Source organism: Montipora foliosa, chromosome 11 (genome assembly GCF_036669935.1).
Source record: "Montipora foliosa isolate CH-2021 chromosome 11, ASM3666993v2, whole genome shotgun sequence".
In the NCBI taxonomy this organism is placed as follows: domain Eukaryota; kingdom Metazoa; phylum Cnidaria; class Anthozoa; order Scleractinia; family Acroporidae; genus Montipora; species Montipora foliosa.
The window spans coordinates 20929147-20945808 of NC_090879.1; the positions used below are offsets into that span (position 1 = coordinate 20929147).

Genomic DNA, 16662 nt, shown 5'->3' on the forward strand with positions numbered 1-16662 from the left:
ACAGTTGTTAAGATCTACATTTCCCGCATAATCATATACCGGGGCAATAGTAGGCACCGTCCTTAAATGGTTTGCACTTTTGTTTACGTTTATTTTTCAAGGTCATAGACCTATGAAAGTCACTCTCTCACATGCTGGAGAAAAGAACGAACATCTTCTCAAATTCAAATTCTACTCGTCACCCAAAGGTTAACGCCACACCGGTCGCTCAGGAGACCGGCTAGAACTTTGCCGTATTTGCGAAACGAAACAACCATTTCAACCCCCAGAGAACTTATATTCTGATTCTTTTGCTATGGCTTCACAACACGTTATCTATATGACCAGTGATAAGATGGCCTTACACATGATAACTTAACCCTTCTAGAAGACCATACCAAAGAATAAAACTATACAGTCCAAACCTATATCGTGGAATATATTGGGCTGTCCAACCTGGAAATTGAAGCTTAATTCAATTGGAGATCTTTTGGTCTGTCAGCCTTTAAAATTTGGTTTAAAAAATATCAAATATAGTTTAAAGGAATCCTTTGAGACCGGAAACATGCGCTCCTTAACGTTGACAGCTGATATGTCTCATTTAAAATTTTTAGTGAATACAGCACTATCGCATCATTGTGTTCCTGTTGAGTCTCTAAAATGAAAATCAGCACGTTTTTTTGTTCCAGCAAGCTGAAATGTTGTTCCCGCTTTTTTCAAATTAGAATGACCTTAGAAAGCTTTTTTCGCATGTTTTTTAAGCATTACCTTTTAAAACCCTGCTTATCAATGATATCCACTTAACGAGAAAAAAAAAAGACAGCTACACCTGAAGTAACGGAGCAAAGTTTAGGGGGAATAAATGCGTCTCTTTCTATCTGTTAAACTAATGCCTCAGGGTCATTTTTCTTCATCGTTTCCCCAACAGTCTTGAAATGACGGGTTTACTTCCTAGTAACGTGTTTATTGTTATGGTATCGTTAAGGGAATAACGACAACACAATTTCAGCTGAAAGGAAAATTGGTTGTGAAGTTGCTCTAAAGGTAGCTGCAAAAAAGCTAGCAGATTTTCAGCCCTGTCACGGAGCAAGTCCTATACGTCATGGAGTGTTGGCAGTGGTTTGAAGCACTTAACTTGTAAGTCTAAACAGACATAGGTTTATCCGTTAGTCACGTGACGCTGCTTAATTTCCGAAACAGCTGCAAACAGCTTATCATATAAACTACACTGACATGACAGCGACCACGACTTTCCCTCAAAGTATAAACAATAAAGGAACGCCTCAGAAATCACAGGTTATACAGCAACGTGAGAGACTTTCACCTCTTCCAAACACTTTTTCTCTGAATCTAGGCTCAGCTCAGTTGGTAAGTCCTATGTGCCATTTCTCTTTGATCAAAACATTTTGAATTAATGACACAAACATTTTGCTGACTGACATTGCTTGTTAAACTTGTCGGTAAGTTTTGCTTGTTACTCTGAATATTAACTCAGCTTTATGGTTAATCCTCACGTATCTGTTTGTTGAAGTACTCGAACTAATGACATGTTTCTTTTACTTTAAAAGATATTATTACAAAATAACTTGATTAACAAAAAACTTACTACCAGCATGGGAGTTTCTCCGGCGATCATCAACAAAGCTAAGTTCTTGAAATAAGAAGCAAGTTCAGCGCGTTGCCGGATCTTAGTGCTACCGTGATGCTTTGTTCATCGTCTTAAGTTTATTTTTTATTATAATTACACGCCAACGAGTATGAAGAGTATGAATTTTTGTTTTTTTCGAAGATAGGGTGCCCGGCAATTATATACCTCATCTCACAGCCGCCGTTCTATCGGATCAGCTATAAGTTGACATTACTGACAAATCCCTCTCTTAAAGCTCAATGCTTAATTCGCCTCTTTTTATATCATCTTTTGAAACCTTTTATAAAAACCGTTTAGGAAGGTCGGTTTTACTTTTCGGCGCTGCCTGGTGAAAAAAAGAAAGAAAGAAAAAACACTGGTAGAAAAAAACAAAAAAATTAACGATAATAAATTTCTTACGCATCTCGAGGAATAACTTTTGTAAGATATCTCATAGCGCCCAGAGGCTAGTTCCTGAAAGGTGAAATAACTCTATTGCATGGATAAATGTGCCAGAATAAGGCACATTTATTACTGGAATAGAGTTATTACACCTTCCAGGAACCGGCTCCTTGTGTTGTGGTCGCTTCTGCCCATCGTCCAGGATTAAACGACATGTCTTAATAAACACTGAACAGCAATACTGTAATCCGTGTGCTCTTCTGAGTGCCTCATTGGCGGCCCAAAATTCACTTTTTGCAATTAAATTAATGCCCCTCCTTATAAAATACTTATTTTTTTCAAATGTCACCTTTCACAGCTCTTCAATGTCCACGATGCACTCATTTCTCTTAAAAACGACAGGGGCACCCAACGAGAACATAGTTCAAAACCACTTAGACATAGCATCGTTAAACGTATTTTAGTATTTAAAAGGTAGATATAGGCATATTTTTATCCCCTAAAAATTTTTCATCTGTTCGGATTTCCTAGCTGAAAGTCTAGTGATCCGAAAATTATAGGGATCAAAACTTACCTTTTCGAAAATTTCAGCCAGAAACAAGGCTCCCGAAAATTCTAAGTGACCTTTTTAGGGTAAAAAATCAGTTAAAAATGGGCAATTAATAACAATTTTTAGATGTTCGAAAATCCTAGGACAGGCAGGCAAGCAAGAAATTTTACAACAAATGTTCCGAAAATTCTAGATCTCAAATCGTCTTCCGAACAGATATTTTCCGAAAATTGACGTTGGGTGCCCCTGAAACGAGTACACTTCGTTAACTCAAAATGCTTTGAATTTATTCTTTTTATTAACTATCCCCTAGCTCTCAAAATATTTAATGCTATAAACTCCACTTTTGGATTGTCCGTTGTTCATTTAAGTTTTGGCACTGAAAGTGGCGGTAACTGAACGGAAAAGAACTGATTCGTTTTGGATCTCTGAGAAATCATTCATGAATAATTCAAGATATATATGAACGTTCTGATACCTCTTTGTTGCCTCTGAAAAGCAAACGATGGGTAGCATTTCCTTTTTTCTTTCTTGCCGATGTAATTTTGAATTAATAACTAAGTTTTAGACAGTCCACAGATTTATAAAAGTTCCGCTAACATCTGCAATTATGTATCTCAAAATTGAACGAAAACAAACGCAGCTTGTAGTTGAAAATCCAGCGGTGCGCGTTGCCTTGGTAACCAGTCTACGATCCACGTCACAAGCACTTGTCACCAACCCTGTAGGTGAACGTTTGTACAACGACGATCTTTGTTTGCAAATCAGTGGGTGAGTTTAGAATATTCGCTAAAAGCAGCGGCGCATTCATGGCGAGTGTATGTTTTCAATTAATCACAATTCCAGTGGCAATTTATCACGAACTGTCCTCCTCCAGCCTCGAATTATTCAAAGAAATTATTCTGATCAATCACATCAATTATTCTGTATTAAAAGGACCAAGAATTTGATGGCGTCTGAAACCATTTTGATTAGCCATGTAGCGTCCCTGGACATTTTCAATTTAACTAAAACACCTGTAAAACGGGAATTGCAGGTCAAATTAATAAGTTTGTTCGTTATGAAATAAAATATATCCTTATTTAAAGAGTTTAAAGTTACAGATCCACTGAAAAGTGGAGTGAAAAACGACTTGCTTAAGTTGCTGTTACTTATCTTTGAGTTTTAAGGAAAGGGACCATCTAATAAGATTTCTCTTCATCTGTTCAAGGACTAGCATTGATATTTTTCAATATACTGTATTATTTTATATCCCAAAGATCTCTCGATCGCCGGGATCCGTTTTGGCGGCAAGAAAATTGCCGGAATCTGTTATAGGAAATGACTTTTTCATTTCCAGATTCAGTTCTCGGCAATCCGTTAATGGAGCTCAATTAAATACCATTTTTTAAAATCTCTCCTTTCAGCTCCATTAACTGACGGTGTTTGTACAATTTTTAAAGTAAGCATGCTGTGATCGCATGCACCTTCCTGTTGTTTAGGAGTTGTTTTGGAGTCTGAAGTTTTAAATTGTTCTACGACGGAAAATGGGGTAAAATTTACATTTTGTTGGCCTGGCCTGCAGTATGCCGTTCTTTTAGAGTTTCGAAAGGTTTTGGGCTCGCCTTCGGAAGCCATAATTCTCCTTGTAACCTAAATAAGATAAAATCGTTTCTAGATATGAAACTAGAAGTCGTAACAAGCTGATCATTGAATTTCAAATTGCTTTTAGGGAGATTTGAGAAACGAGACAAAGAATCCCGAACTTATTATGTTGTCAAACTGGTTTAGCATTTGCTAAATCTTTGGACAATGCCAAACTTCTCGTTTAAGGCGCAAAAGATCACTTTTCTCAGCAGAAAGTGCTCACAGTATACTTCGAGCGGGAAAAAGTTATGACACTTTCGAAACACTCTTATTCCCCAACCGTGATTTCCTTTTTCCCTTAAGCCGACTTGCCGGGAAAAAAATACATCTCACACGATGAAGTAGAGACAGCTTAGGGCTACTGTAGTTTCACCTATACACAGATTAAAGGAACATTTCATTCTTAATAATCCGTCTAATAGAATTTGACAGAATTTTAAACTAAAATAAGGCATTCTAACATTGCTGTAGAGTATGATGAATACAGCTCTTCGCAGATTCACGCATCAGGAAATATTTTTTCAGTCCCTTAAAACTGAAGAAAATCTCTGTTATCAGATAAATAATGCATTATTACTCTGGTCCTTGAGTGTGGTTTTAAATTAAGTCCCTGATGCATGCAGCAGCTTCAGGGAAGGGAGTTCGATTATCGCTTTGTACATTAGGTTAGGCCTAAATATAACTTATCATAAAATCCCCCTTGGAAATCAACCTGCCCTCTCACGTGTCTTACTTAAGAGTAGTTTATTCTTTCAGCTTTTCTCCTGGGATGGTTCATTCTCGTCATCCTCGTGTTCTAAAAGTCACGTTTTTACCATTATTATCTTTTGAAACCTATACACGTGAAAAATCGCTTCTCCAATTGAGAACAAAATTGTTTTCCGGTTTCCTTTATGAGAGATATCCTGCATGACCATTCCTTTAAACAAATTTGGGGCAGTGCTGAGTTTTCGCATTTAACGTATTATTTCTAGCAATGACGTTGGTGTATTGAGAGGCGAAGGAAAAGGGCATTAGAGAGGTCATACCGCGAAAGCTGTCAATAACCGATTACACTGTAGAGAACAACAAAATAAAGGAAAGATAGGTTGCCTTAAGATAACTTTTGCAGGCGTATAGTGTATGCCTTCATTTGAGCCACTGTCACTGGACACGTGAAGCCGATTATTGTCATCGCGCCAAAGACTCACAAATGAGTAACTTTTGAATGATACTTTCTGAACCTATCAACATATGTAAGTAACTCTTAAAAGGTATCCGTTTATTGTCAATGCCTGAAAATTTTCTTTATCAGTGTTTCGGTTCTGATAAGTTTGTTAGGCAGGGTCTTTTCTTTATAAATCTCTGAATTTTGGTATTTCGTCGTCACTTTTGAATGGTAAACTTTCTGTTCATGTTAGCATAGTCATTGCATAGCACAGTTTAACAAATCAGTTGATTAGTACAATGATCCCTTACCACTGATAGTAATTGTATCTCATACTCATCACTTTTACATACCGAAATGTGAATATACCCCTTCGTATGGTGTCGGGAAGAAGGATGGAAAGAAAGGGAAAATTGAATAAGGCTAGTGTCACTTGTATGATTGATCTGTTTCGTCTAAGGAGGTAACATTACGAATGATATGAGAAGGGGCAGGGTGGATGAATATCCTGAATTGACAAGCAGGCAAAACTACACCAGTATCAGGTCACACCTGGCACAACAATCCGTTTTATTTTTCATTTTTCACAAAATTTCCAAGATGTGATGGTCTAACTTGAATTTGGGAAAGAGGGATCTCTAAGGCACCCTTAAAAACGGATTGTAAACTGCACAATAAGCAATCTCAGCTGGGTAAATTCCACCGAAGGTGTGGTAAATTTGTCTTATGAAGCCCCAAGTGGACACTTACTGATTGAACAACCTTGTTCCCAGGGTTTTTCTCCCCCTCCTCGGTGGAGAAAAGCCCTGCGAACGAGGTTGTCAATTGAACTGTATAATATTAAGGCCCGTGCAAACGCTCGCAACAACACGCAACATTGTTGGATGTCCTGTGCAAACGAACGCAACATTGTTGGACCACGCTTCGATGACCGCGAAACAACAGAAATGTTGGCACTTGTTGGCTCTGAAGTTTGACCGGTTTCAAACTTCATCCAGCAACTTCCAACAAGTCGCAACAACACGCAACAACGCACAACATGGTGTGCAAACGCTCGCAACATGTTGGGCCCAATAACGTTGCGTCTTGTTGGCCAACAATGTTGCGAGCGTTTGCACGGGCCTTTATGTGTAATCGGACTTATCTCATAGATAAAACTGTCAGTCAACGGGTTCTCAATCGAGCCAAGATATGTCAATAATAATGCAAGGCGGGACAAAACTCCACAATTGGTTAAGAATGTGCATCGAGGCTTTAGCCGATCACCAAGCGTAGCGACCTCGGTCAGATTTGAAGATAAATAGGGGAACTCTATAGTTAAAAAATCCCTGCAAACATCGTTTCCAACAATGATCAAAATAACTTCCCTCTAGTCTCACGAGTGACAAAAATATGAAGTTGTAAAATGTTTGTAATCCTGCTGCTGAAGTAGTGACGTAAAGCAAACAGTTATTCTCTCTTGCTAAAACTGAACTTATACTGCTTCTAGCTGAAAACCAAGAAGAAAAAGTACCTACAGAGAAAACAGTCAATCATGGTGTCTACATATGAGCTCCATGGAGGGAGATATCTGTACGCCTATTATGGTGCTTCCATGTTTATGATATTAAGCATAGGCCTCGTTGGAAATGCGCTGACCGTCATTGTTCTTCTGCAACCAGAGCACCGCACCAAGAGCATGTCGAGTTTGATGATTAATCTGTGTGTCGCAGGTGTGCATTTTATCCAAGCTTTTGCTTCTCTATTATTTCATTTCAGGTTCTTTACCTCTCAGTTGCCATTAGAGAAATTAGCATCGCAATAACGTGACACGGCAAACGCCAGGCTGTTGCTTGTCATAAAGGCATGAAAATGGCCAGGGGTTTCTGATTCGTCTCAGGCGTTTTCTCTGCCGATAGTAGACCCGCCCTGGGAACGAGGTCGATCTGAAGCTAACGATCAAGAAATGAGCTAAAATCAAACAAGTTTCTTTGATTTTTGGCAAAATGCAAATTTCAGTCCTACATTTGCTGTTTGCCGTAACGTAAAAGCGAGTTTTATAGATATTATAAAGTGCAACAAAAAGGTTCCAAGTTTTCACACAAGCTTAAAAACTCAGTTACATAAAGGGAATGAGAAGCCCCAGCCACGGGAGGCGTAGGCTACTAAGAAAGAGAGAGAGAAGAATTAAGACGTAATTTAAGACAACGGAAAATTACTAATTAGCGACTTACACCACCCCACAAAGACAACTTCATCTCTTTCCACCCGCCGAGGTTTTGTTTCCGCAAATATCCAACAGGCATTTCCATATTTTCGCGCTTTGACAAGCACAAGCAAAAAATGGAGTAGGCGGGGGACTCTTTTCCCATCCACATTATTTCCTCGCATCAGCCTTGGCTACATGCTTCTTCCAGTTCATCCAATAGAATACGAGTTTGGCCCACTTATCTTTTTAAGCTTTCCACTGGACAAAACTTGCAAACACATGTCTTTTATTTATGCGCAAAAAGAATCCTCAAGTGAAATGACATATACAGATTTAACATTTCGGCAAAACTATGGAATCAATTTATGACTTGTATTTCGCGAATGAAAATCGGGCATAATCGGAATTTTTGGACATTTTTTTACGTACTGTTTTTTAGACCTCGTGGTGTGCTTATTGGGTTACACGGTAGCTGTGAACTATAACACCGCAGATTTCGCCAACACAGGCAAGGTGCCCTCTCTTTGTATATGGTTGGCTATAATCAACTGCCTCACTGGACTTACATCTATAGCTACACTGTCAATCATGGGAATTATTTCATATAAAGGGATCGCGAGGAATGAATTGGCGCACCAGAACAGAATGAGTAGAAAGTTAGAGGTCTCGCTGATCTTCGGTGAGTATGATACACAAACTTTTATGACACACGATTTTTAAATATAGTCATGTAAAACCCAAATCCAAGGAATTATGGCCAATCTCAAGAAACAGAGAGAGAGAGACAACAAAATGCGCTTACAATCATAAGGCAAAGAAAGCACATTCATCCAGAGCAATGCTCCAGAGAAAGCGACCCCGCAAGTCGGGCGGAGCAACTTGTTTTCGCTCTTCCGTCTGATATCCCAAGTTTGCATGACACTACTTTTGACACTAAATGTAATTTTCAAAAAAATGTATTGTTCCTACATCACACAATTACATAACTGATATGATTTGCTATTACTAACCTACAAAATAATACACATTGTTAATGAACAACCTTAAAAATTACAAATTACACACTAATATATAACATTAACTACACGGCGGCCATGTTGATGTACAGAACAATGCAGTAAAATGCCTTTTGGGAATTTGACTCTATTGTTATGCAAAACTTGTTGGGCCATTTTCTATTGTTTTGTACACCAGCATGGCCGTCTCATCACGTGGATGTAAACCAAGAATACGTTGGTTGCTTGAATTCATATAGAGGACTTGATGTTCTCTACTAAGGCGACACGGAACAAACTAAAATAAAAAGTAAATATGTTGAGTTAATAATGAGTTGATACCTTTTGTTTCAAGGCACGTGGATTTATGGATTGGTTTTAACTGTTCCTCCAGCAATAGGCTGGAATCAATTCATCCCCATTCCCTCACGGATCAGTTGCCATCCTGACTGGTACTCACAAGATCCTTCTGACAAAAGTTACATCATATTTCTGCTTTTGTTCGGCTTTTTCGTGCCTTCGTTTATCATCGCCTGCAGCTATGCAGGAATATTCAGGTAAATGCTCTTGTTTTTCGGCCATTTCAATTTGATCGACTGGGACTCTGCAGAATATACGTTACCTCAGTACAGTGCTAATTACAAACACACGGATCGCATTGGAAAGCTGGTTTACTAACTTTGAACACTGCACTGGCTCTATAAACGACTTGTCGACGACATCAACAACAGAAAAACAACACAATTACCGCCTTATTTTACAACAATAAAAGACCAACGTACTTTACAATACACGTACAGACCTTACACCTAAATGGATCGGAACTCACCAATCACTGTTTACAGTCTTCACAGCCAATGACATCTAGGCCTAACTGACAGTCGACCATTAACATCACGACCTAATTCGTTTACCAATCATATCAACGACGAGAGTGTCTATGCCATCTACTAACGTTACACAAAACACTTGACTTTGAAGATCCCTTTTGCTCAGGTTGTTGAAACGTCAGTCAATATCATCCTAAACAATCCTTCTTAGGACTACACTCGTCCGGATGATCGTACTTCACCAGAAACCCATAAGGGTTGAAACGTGTAACGCGCGTTCACAGCTTCCGAATATTCAGTGCGAACTGATTGGTTAAATGTTTCAGTGCTAAGCACCATATTTGGAAACCCCTCGCTCTTGTTGTTCCAAATATGGTACTTAGCAAATTGAATATTCAGAAGCTTGTTTCCCAGCACAGAAGGGGCCGTTACACGTTTCAACCCTTATGGGTTTCTGACTTCACTTAATTATGGCCCCTAAAGGAAGAGACTGGTAGCTAGATTGAGAATAAAACTTGACCAATAAAAAAAAATCTTACATCTGACTGGTTACGAAAGCAAGAGTTTTCACAGCCAACATATTCATTTGGTGTAATAATGGCCCTTACTTTCATGTCTATCAGATCGACCATTTGTCAAAATTTCACAAGTATTTATTTCTGATATTGACCGAAAGGATCGCGGGACCCGAAGACTAAAGTAGTGTCTGGAGCACCAGGGGATGTGCGCATGTCATAAATAAGAAGATCAGCACAATCATTGCACCGAAAAAATTGATATAGTTTTCCTCTATTGTTTGTAGGTATGTCAGGAGTAACTCGGTTATAAGAGGATCAAATGATCTGGCCTTGGAAAGGCAAATGAAAACCAGAAGAAAAACAATACGTATAGTGTTGGCCATGACACTTGCTTTCTTCATCAGTTGGTCCCCATACGCCGTCTCCAGCCTTGTGGGTTCAATCCTGGGCCGTGATGTTGTATCTCCAGCCTTCTCTATGATACCAGAGTTAATGGCCAAGGCGTCAGTGATTTACAACCCGATCCTGTACGTGTTCCTAAACGCCAGGTTCAGGATCACTTTGCTGAATCTCTGCAGATGCTCGCAAAATCGGATAGGAAATGGAAGCACCGAGAATTCCGATCTTGCCAGTCCCGACAGTGCTACAGATGGCATCGGCATCGAGATGCGAAGAAGCGGCTATGCTTCTCATCACCGGAATCTTTGAAACTGACTGAAAAGAGTGGGGTCTTTTTTTTAATGCCCCACCTAATAATACTTCTATCTCCTTAAAAAAATACGTTTCAATACAACTTTGCTTTGTATCTTGTCTTTAAAACACATTAACAGACCAGGATTTAAAGAATCAGCGTATGGTTGTTTAAAAAAGGGTTTCGTGGGTCTGGAAAATCATCCGGACTTCCGAGAAACGGGTCCCACGACACAGAAATTTTAAACTGTTTACATAGACTAAACAGTGTCCCCTTTATCATTTTAAAGTAATAACGCACAGTGGTCAAACCAAGCCACTACCGTGCATGTGTAATAACACTGTAGTAATGTTAGAGTGAAAAAGTTTCTTCTCCATTCGTTTCTTCTTTTATGCCTCTTGAGTAAGAGATCAGAGAGCGAATCCCAGTGCCCCATGATAATTAATTGAAAGTTATTTTTAGGTTGCGCCCAGGCTGCGGAAGTCATTTAATGAGGTGTCGTCATTGAAATAACCACGCATTAGGCCGCAGAGCTAATAATAGATTTCAAATAGCTTTCACCGTGAAGGGGTCTAATATGGTTGCCTTATATTCCCTTGGTTGATAGTATGTTGATGGAGAGGAAATGTGTGCTGTTTCCAGACTGAATAATTCAGTCAGAATCAGTTGTAGTTTCGCTAGAGTCACTATACTTGTACGATCACTGACTATACACTACATTGTTGTGGAAATAATATACGTGTTTTGTGAAACGATTTGGTAAGAGTTGCGTCAATCCTTGCAACTGTCATCCTCATTCAAGGATCATGTCAATAGGCTACTTTCGAATTGTGCAGCAACAAAAGAACAGAGTCGAGGTTCAGGGGAATAATTAGCATTTAGTATTGTTCAGAACAAAGGAAAATGCAAATTATTCCCCTGAACCTCGACCCTGTTCTTTTGTTGCTGCACAATTTGAAACTAGCCTATTAGTTCAGAGATTGGAAGCATTTATCTTTCTGGTTTCTAAATATATTTCGTGTAAATATATGATAACTGGAAATCAGTTTTGGAATTTAAACCGTGAGGATGCGATTTAGATGTCACGAACTCAGTGACAAGACCTCATTGCATAAGACGAGGCCCATTTTTAATGACGGCAATTATATCTTTTCTTGCTGTCTGCCGGCCTGGGAATACGGACAGAGGCATAAGTTTATCAGATAAGGAAAAAAAACTTGGATGTAAACAAAGTTTGCTTGAATTCCGCTGGTCATGACGGGCGAGGGCGCTGAGGAAAATACTACAGATTCATGGTCTGAATTTCATTTCTGGAGTCTTCCTCGGAGTTTTAGCCGTTATCACAATTGCCTCAAATATCGCTCTTTTGGTGACGCTTTGGGGAAAAAGAAAACGCCTATTGAAGAGTCCCACGATGAACTTAGTTTTTGCCATAGCTGTTGCAGAGTTGATCACCGGTCTGGTAGTGCTGCCAACGTTTTCGATCTGTTACATTAACGCCGATTCAAACACCTGTCGGAAGATGTTAAAGGGTTCATTGAATTTCTTCCTCCAGTGTTTGTGAACTCGTCATTTTTGCTTGTTTTGTTTCTGTCATGGTCTCATTTTTTGGCGGTTGCGTATCCACATTTCTATAAACAATTTGTTACAAAGACACGCTTCACAGCCTTAGTAACTGGAATATTTGTATATACGACGACCTTCTCTTTCCTTCAGTTTTCAAGGATTTCGAAGCATGTTCTTTTGTTGCTTGATGTTTTTCTACACGCAACAATCAATCCATTTCTTTTCATGCTGTCTTACGTTGCAATGCTTGTGAGCCTTCGCAAGCACAGGCGCAATAGAAACGTACTTTTTTTCCGTCGACGCAATCTCATCACCGGTAAATCAGAGAGTTCAATTAACCTTCATACATCACCTTCCAAAGCACACAGTGTGGAGCGACAATTTATGAAAATGAATTCATGTTTTATTATCCTTCTTTTCATCTGCACCCTTCCTTCCATTATTATGATGCATGTTGCCCTCAACACAGCAACATGCAACAATACAACAGCATACCGATTTAGCTCTTTGCGCTCGTTCCCAGAGGCCGCGATCCTTTTGGTCAGCGACGGGGATCGAGCACATGACAAAAGGGACGTCTGGGGGACCGTCTGGGGACGATGTTGGGCGTTGCGCAAAAAACTGCCAATGATATTTTGTTTATTAAGTTTTCCTTAGAACCCATTATCTTTGCGTAGAATTTTCAGAGAATAGGAAAGATTTGGGGAGCTAGGCTTAGCAGAAGTTCAAATCGCATTAGTTATTAAATAAAGATCGAGGTTACCGAAGCTCCTGTATTGTATTCGGAAGCGGAAACACTGTAACACGTGAAATGCGTCGCATAAGGGGCTGCATTTTCATACACTGAGTGAGGATATTGATGATTTTAGTTGATTCCTACTTTTCCTTATTTAGTTTGGACGTTTTTATTTTCGAGATTAAAAAACACCACTTTCATCCCTCGAAGACAAGATTCAAATATTCTGGTCGCCATGTACCGATATTTTTGTCCGTTTGTCGATGCCTTTTAACTTGAAAACCATCTAAGATAACAGGAAAGGAGGAGCTTTATTTAAGTGTCAAGTCGTTCTAGCGCTGGAGCACTAATTGGAGACACAGTAAACTGCAATTAACAATTAACGCAAATCAAGTCAAATGATAATTGAAGGCCCAGTAGATTAGTGAGGTCTCCTCTGCCCCACGATGTTCAAAAAGAAAAGTCCCACAATAAATACGTGATGACAATTATATCATCCATTAGTCTTATAAACAGCTGAGAATAGAAATCATGATTAAAAATAAAACACAAACAGCGGTGACAAACATGGTAAACCAACGCAATTTGTGAAGACGTTTCGTATGCTAGGTATCACACATTTTCAAAAATAGCCTTATATTGTTTGAAAACGACTCACATATTTATGTAGTGAGGGGTCTAGAACCGAGATTAACTGAAAAGATCTTAACAGTAAGTTCTTTAAACAGTAGAATTTATTATGGCAGCAACAGCTTCTCACTGCTGGCTAAGTACGGTTCTGTAACATTACAACGAAAGTCAATTTTGCCAGAGGCTAAAATGTCGAACTGATCACATATCCACATATCATAATTAAGTAAAGTACGATCGTCCGGGTGAGTGTAGTCCTGAGAAGGACTGTTTGAGATGACATTGACTGACGTTTCGACAACCTGAGCGGAAGTGTAACGTCAGTAGATACTACTATAAGAACTCCGGTCGTAGATGTCATTGGTCAACTTATTTGTGATGTTATACATTACCGCTGTTTGCGATTTATTTTTAATCGAGCCATGACCAAAGAACAAGAGTTAATACTAATTTATCTAAACTGGTAGAAATGCTACCGAGGGGAAGCTTAAGGAGATCTTTTATTATGCTTTCGGTAATTTAACGACGGTTCGTCCAGTTCCTAGTCTGAAGTGTCAGCCGTCTGACGGCTGACACTTCAGACTAGTCCAGTTCCGTGACGTGCGTTTCGAAAATACAGCATTTTCAATTTCCAATTTCCAATTTGTCACCTTGCAGGACACCAAGATACAAAGCTATTTGGTTGAAAAACAAAATGTCTATCCCTATGAATTTCAGCAGTTTGAGCCTTTCAAGTAAATTAGGAGCTGTGTTTATACACATTTATTATATCTCTGAGATAGCACGCACGCTGTGATTGGCTAAATTAGCGGGCCCTATTTGACAGTACGGCCCTCTGTTCAGCCCGCTAAAATTAAAATTTCGATAAAACATTATCTAGTAAGTTTTTCATGTCGTTTCTGTTACATAAACTTGTAAAACTGTGTGAACCTTGCAAGCAACTATTTCAAACAGCCAAGAAGATTTAGTTTTTCGGATTTTGACACGGCAATCTTTGTGGCAGTTGAACCTTCCGCTTGACTTCGACTAGTTTCCTATCCTCTGAGACAGTCAGTCGAGACGGGACGAGGAAATCATGGGAAAAATCGGGACTGGCGTTAACTTTCCAAGCCCACAGTCGCCTCAATCTCAGTGTGAGCAATACGGATTTGTATGGGAATCCCGATCAAAAGCTTAAGAAGATAATTATATGAAAAAAATCTCAATTAAAAGGCCTAAACTTATTGCTATTGTGGATAGCTTCCTTCCATTGTGGTTATTTTCCAGATCCGACGCGATTTGAGCCATTTTTCAATTTCTGGGTTGTCAACGGGATTTTATTATATCAGAAACCCATAAGGGTTGAAACGTGTAACGGTCCCTTGTGTGCTGGGAAACAAGCTTCTGAATATTCAATTTGCTATGTACCATATCTGGAACAACAAGAGCGAGGGGTTTCCAAATATGGTACTTAGCACTGAAACATTCAACCAATCAGTTCGCACTGAATATTTGGAAGCTGTGAATGCGCGTTACACGTTTCAACCCTTATGGGTTTCTGATTATATATAAATATTCTTTTGAATTTTCAGCTTAAGAACGAGGCATCAAGGGCAAATTTGCATGGAAACAAAAGAATATTTAAATGACGGCCATTTTGGAACCCACCATTTGCGGTTGAGTGGCGCGAAGCGGGATCGGTAGGCGCTAAGCCTACTTGGATACCATGGTTACCATACTAATACCTCAGCTGGTCGTTGAACACGATTTCAAGACAAAAAACAAAAGCATACCTTGAAACCTCGTTCTGAATTACGCGAAGAAATGAAAAAACTCACGCCTCAGTAAAATTCTGTTTTGCATGTTGTTATCAATTAATACGACTCCGAGTATGTAATTAATATTGGTAATGATCACAGGAGCGACGCAAATCTCTCAAAAATCTAATAACTAGACAACAAAATCGTCAGTTAAAACTTCTCACTAATAATTTTTTTATAATGTTTTAATTGATGAACTTTATTCATAAACAAACAAGTTTGCAAGCAAACTTTTGCAATGTAACTTGCAATGAAAACCCTTGCAATGTATTAAACTTACAGAACAAAAAAGGTTTAAATACTTAAAGAATTTGTTACGGAAGTACGTGACTGATATTACGCCAACGGGAGTTCTGCGATATATCGCCAACTGAAGCTTGCTTTCCATTTGATCTCCCTTTTTTATCGGTCTTGATAAATGTCTTATTTAAATCCGTTATTGTAGGTTATGAGCTCTTAGTCTTCTCTCATCTTGAAAAACACCTGTTTGCCATCATAACTTTCTCGATTGGACCGCAGATTTCTTCCTTGTGTTTTCATGAACCTCTTGGGATGGAGCATTCGTTTGTACAATGATACAGGCAACATCTTCTAGAATAAATTAAAAGGAAATAGCTAAAATTTTCCTACAAAGGTCGTGTGCTTTGCAGCTCAGTCTGACGTTATCGTTCGCATTTTATCCGTTGAAGTCTAAATTTATCTTAATGATAACTTCCTCTTTAAAAAATCGCTTTATTTGCAGTGTTTCCTCCCTTTATAATGTTACAGTAAAAAGACAAGACCAGTGAGGACATTTATCTTGAAGGAAAAAGTTGATTGCGTGTTTTTTTAAATTTAGTTTAGTCACTCCTTATTTCTTCCGTCGGAATCAAAACAAGCCAACTCAATTATCGAACAAGACTTACATGAATTTAAGGCATGAAGCTAAAGTCTTCCAAAAAACGGTGTATGGAGTCTTGGAAAAACCAAAAGATTAATGATATTTTTCACCTAAAAAGATTATTCCTAATCAAATTCAATTCCAAAACAGGTACAATTGAGCGAACTATAAACTCATACATGTGTGTAGCATAAGATGTTTAGCGTGGGTACAAACTATATTCGAAAAACGGCGTTAGTAAGAAGAAAGTTCCTTACCACTTTAGCAATCTGGTTGCGTCCTATTCTGTAGCGATTGGAATATTGTGCGTTGAAAGACAATTGACTCTGGCCCGCTTCAAGAAAGAGAAGGACACACAGAGCTATATAAATACTCAATGGCGTTTTCTTCATGATCATGGCTGTATTTTCAATTGTCCGCAGATAAGCTTCTACAGATGAGGAAGAACTGAAACTTGTTTTATACTCAGTAGGGCTTTATCAGGGTTTGGTGACATCA

At 38.8% G+C, this 16662-nt stretch overlaps 2 protein-coding genes across 2 annotated transcripts in view; one reads left to right on the top strand and one right to left on the bottom strand.

Annotated features, from left to right (window-relative positions):
- The window catches only part of LOC137977868 (uncharacterized), a 9236-nt gene extending 8772 nt beyond the window's left edge, over window positions 1-464 (bottom strand). The window contains exon 1 of the mRNA XM_068825231.1: window positions 405-464. The gene's annotated coding sequence lies outside the window, so the exon portion shown is untranslated. The remainder of the gene's footprint in view (window positions 1-404) is intronic.
- Window positions 465-1253: 789 nt separating this feature from the next.
- On the top strand, window positions 1254-11194 carry LOC137976300 (pinopsin-like). Its single transcript, XM_068823598.1, has 5 exons — window positions 1254-1347; window positions 6821-7043; window positions 7959-8198; window positions 8870-9071; window positions 10147-11194. Exons 2-5 carry the CDS (start codon window positions 6866-6868, stop codon window positions 10568-10570), a joined length of 1044 nt encoding a protein of 347 aa, XP_068679699.1. The 5' UTR covers window positions 1254-1347; window positions 6821-6865; the 3' UTR covers window positions 10571-11194.
- Window positions 11195-16662: the final 5468 nt, after the last annotated feature.

Coding starts and splice junctions, on each gene's coding strand:
- LOC137976300 (XM_068823598.1), top strand. CDS start 6,866: ATGGTGTCTACATATGAGCTCCATGGAGGGAGATATCTGTACGCCTAT. Junction 7,044..7,958: donor GATTAATCTGTGTGTCGCAG/GTGTGCATTTTA, acceptor ACTGTTTTTTAG/ACCTCGTGGTGTGCTTATTG. Junction 9,072..10,146: donor AGCTATGCAGGAATATTCAG/GTAAATGCTCTT, acceptor TATTGTTTGTAG/GTATGTCAGGAGTAACTCGG.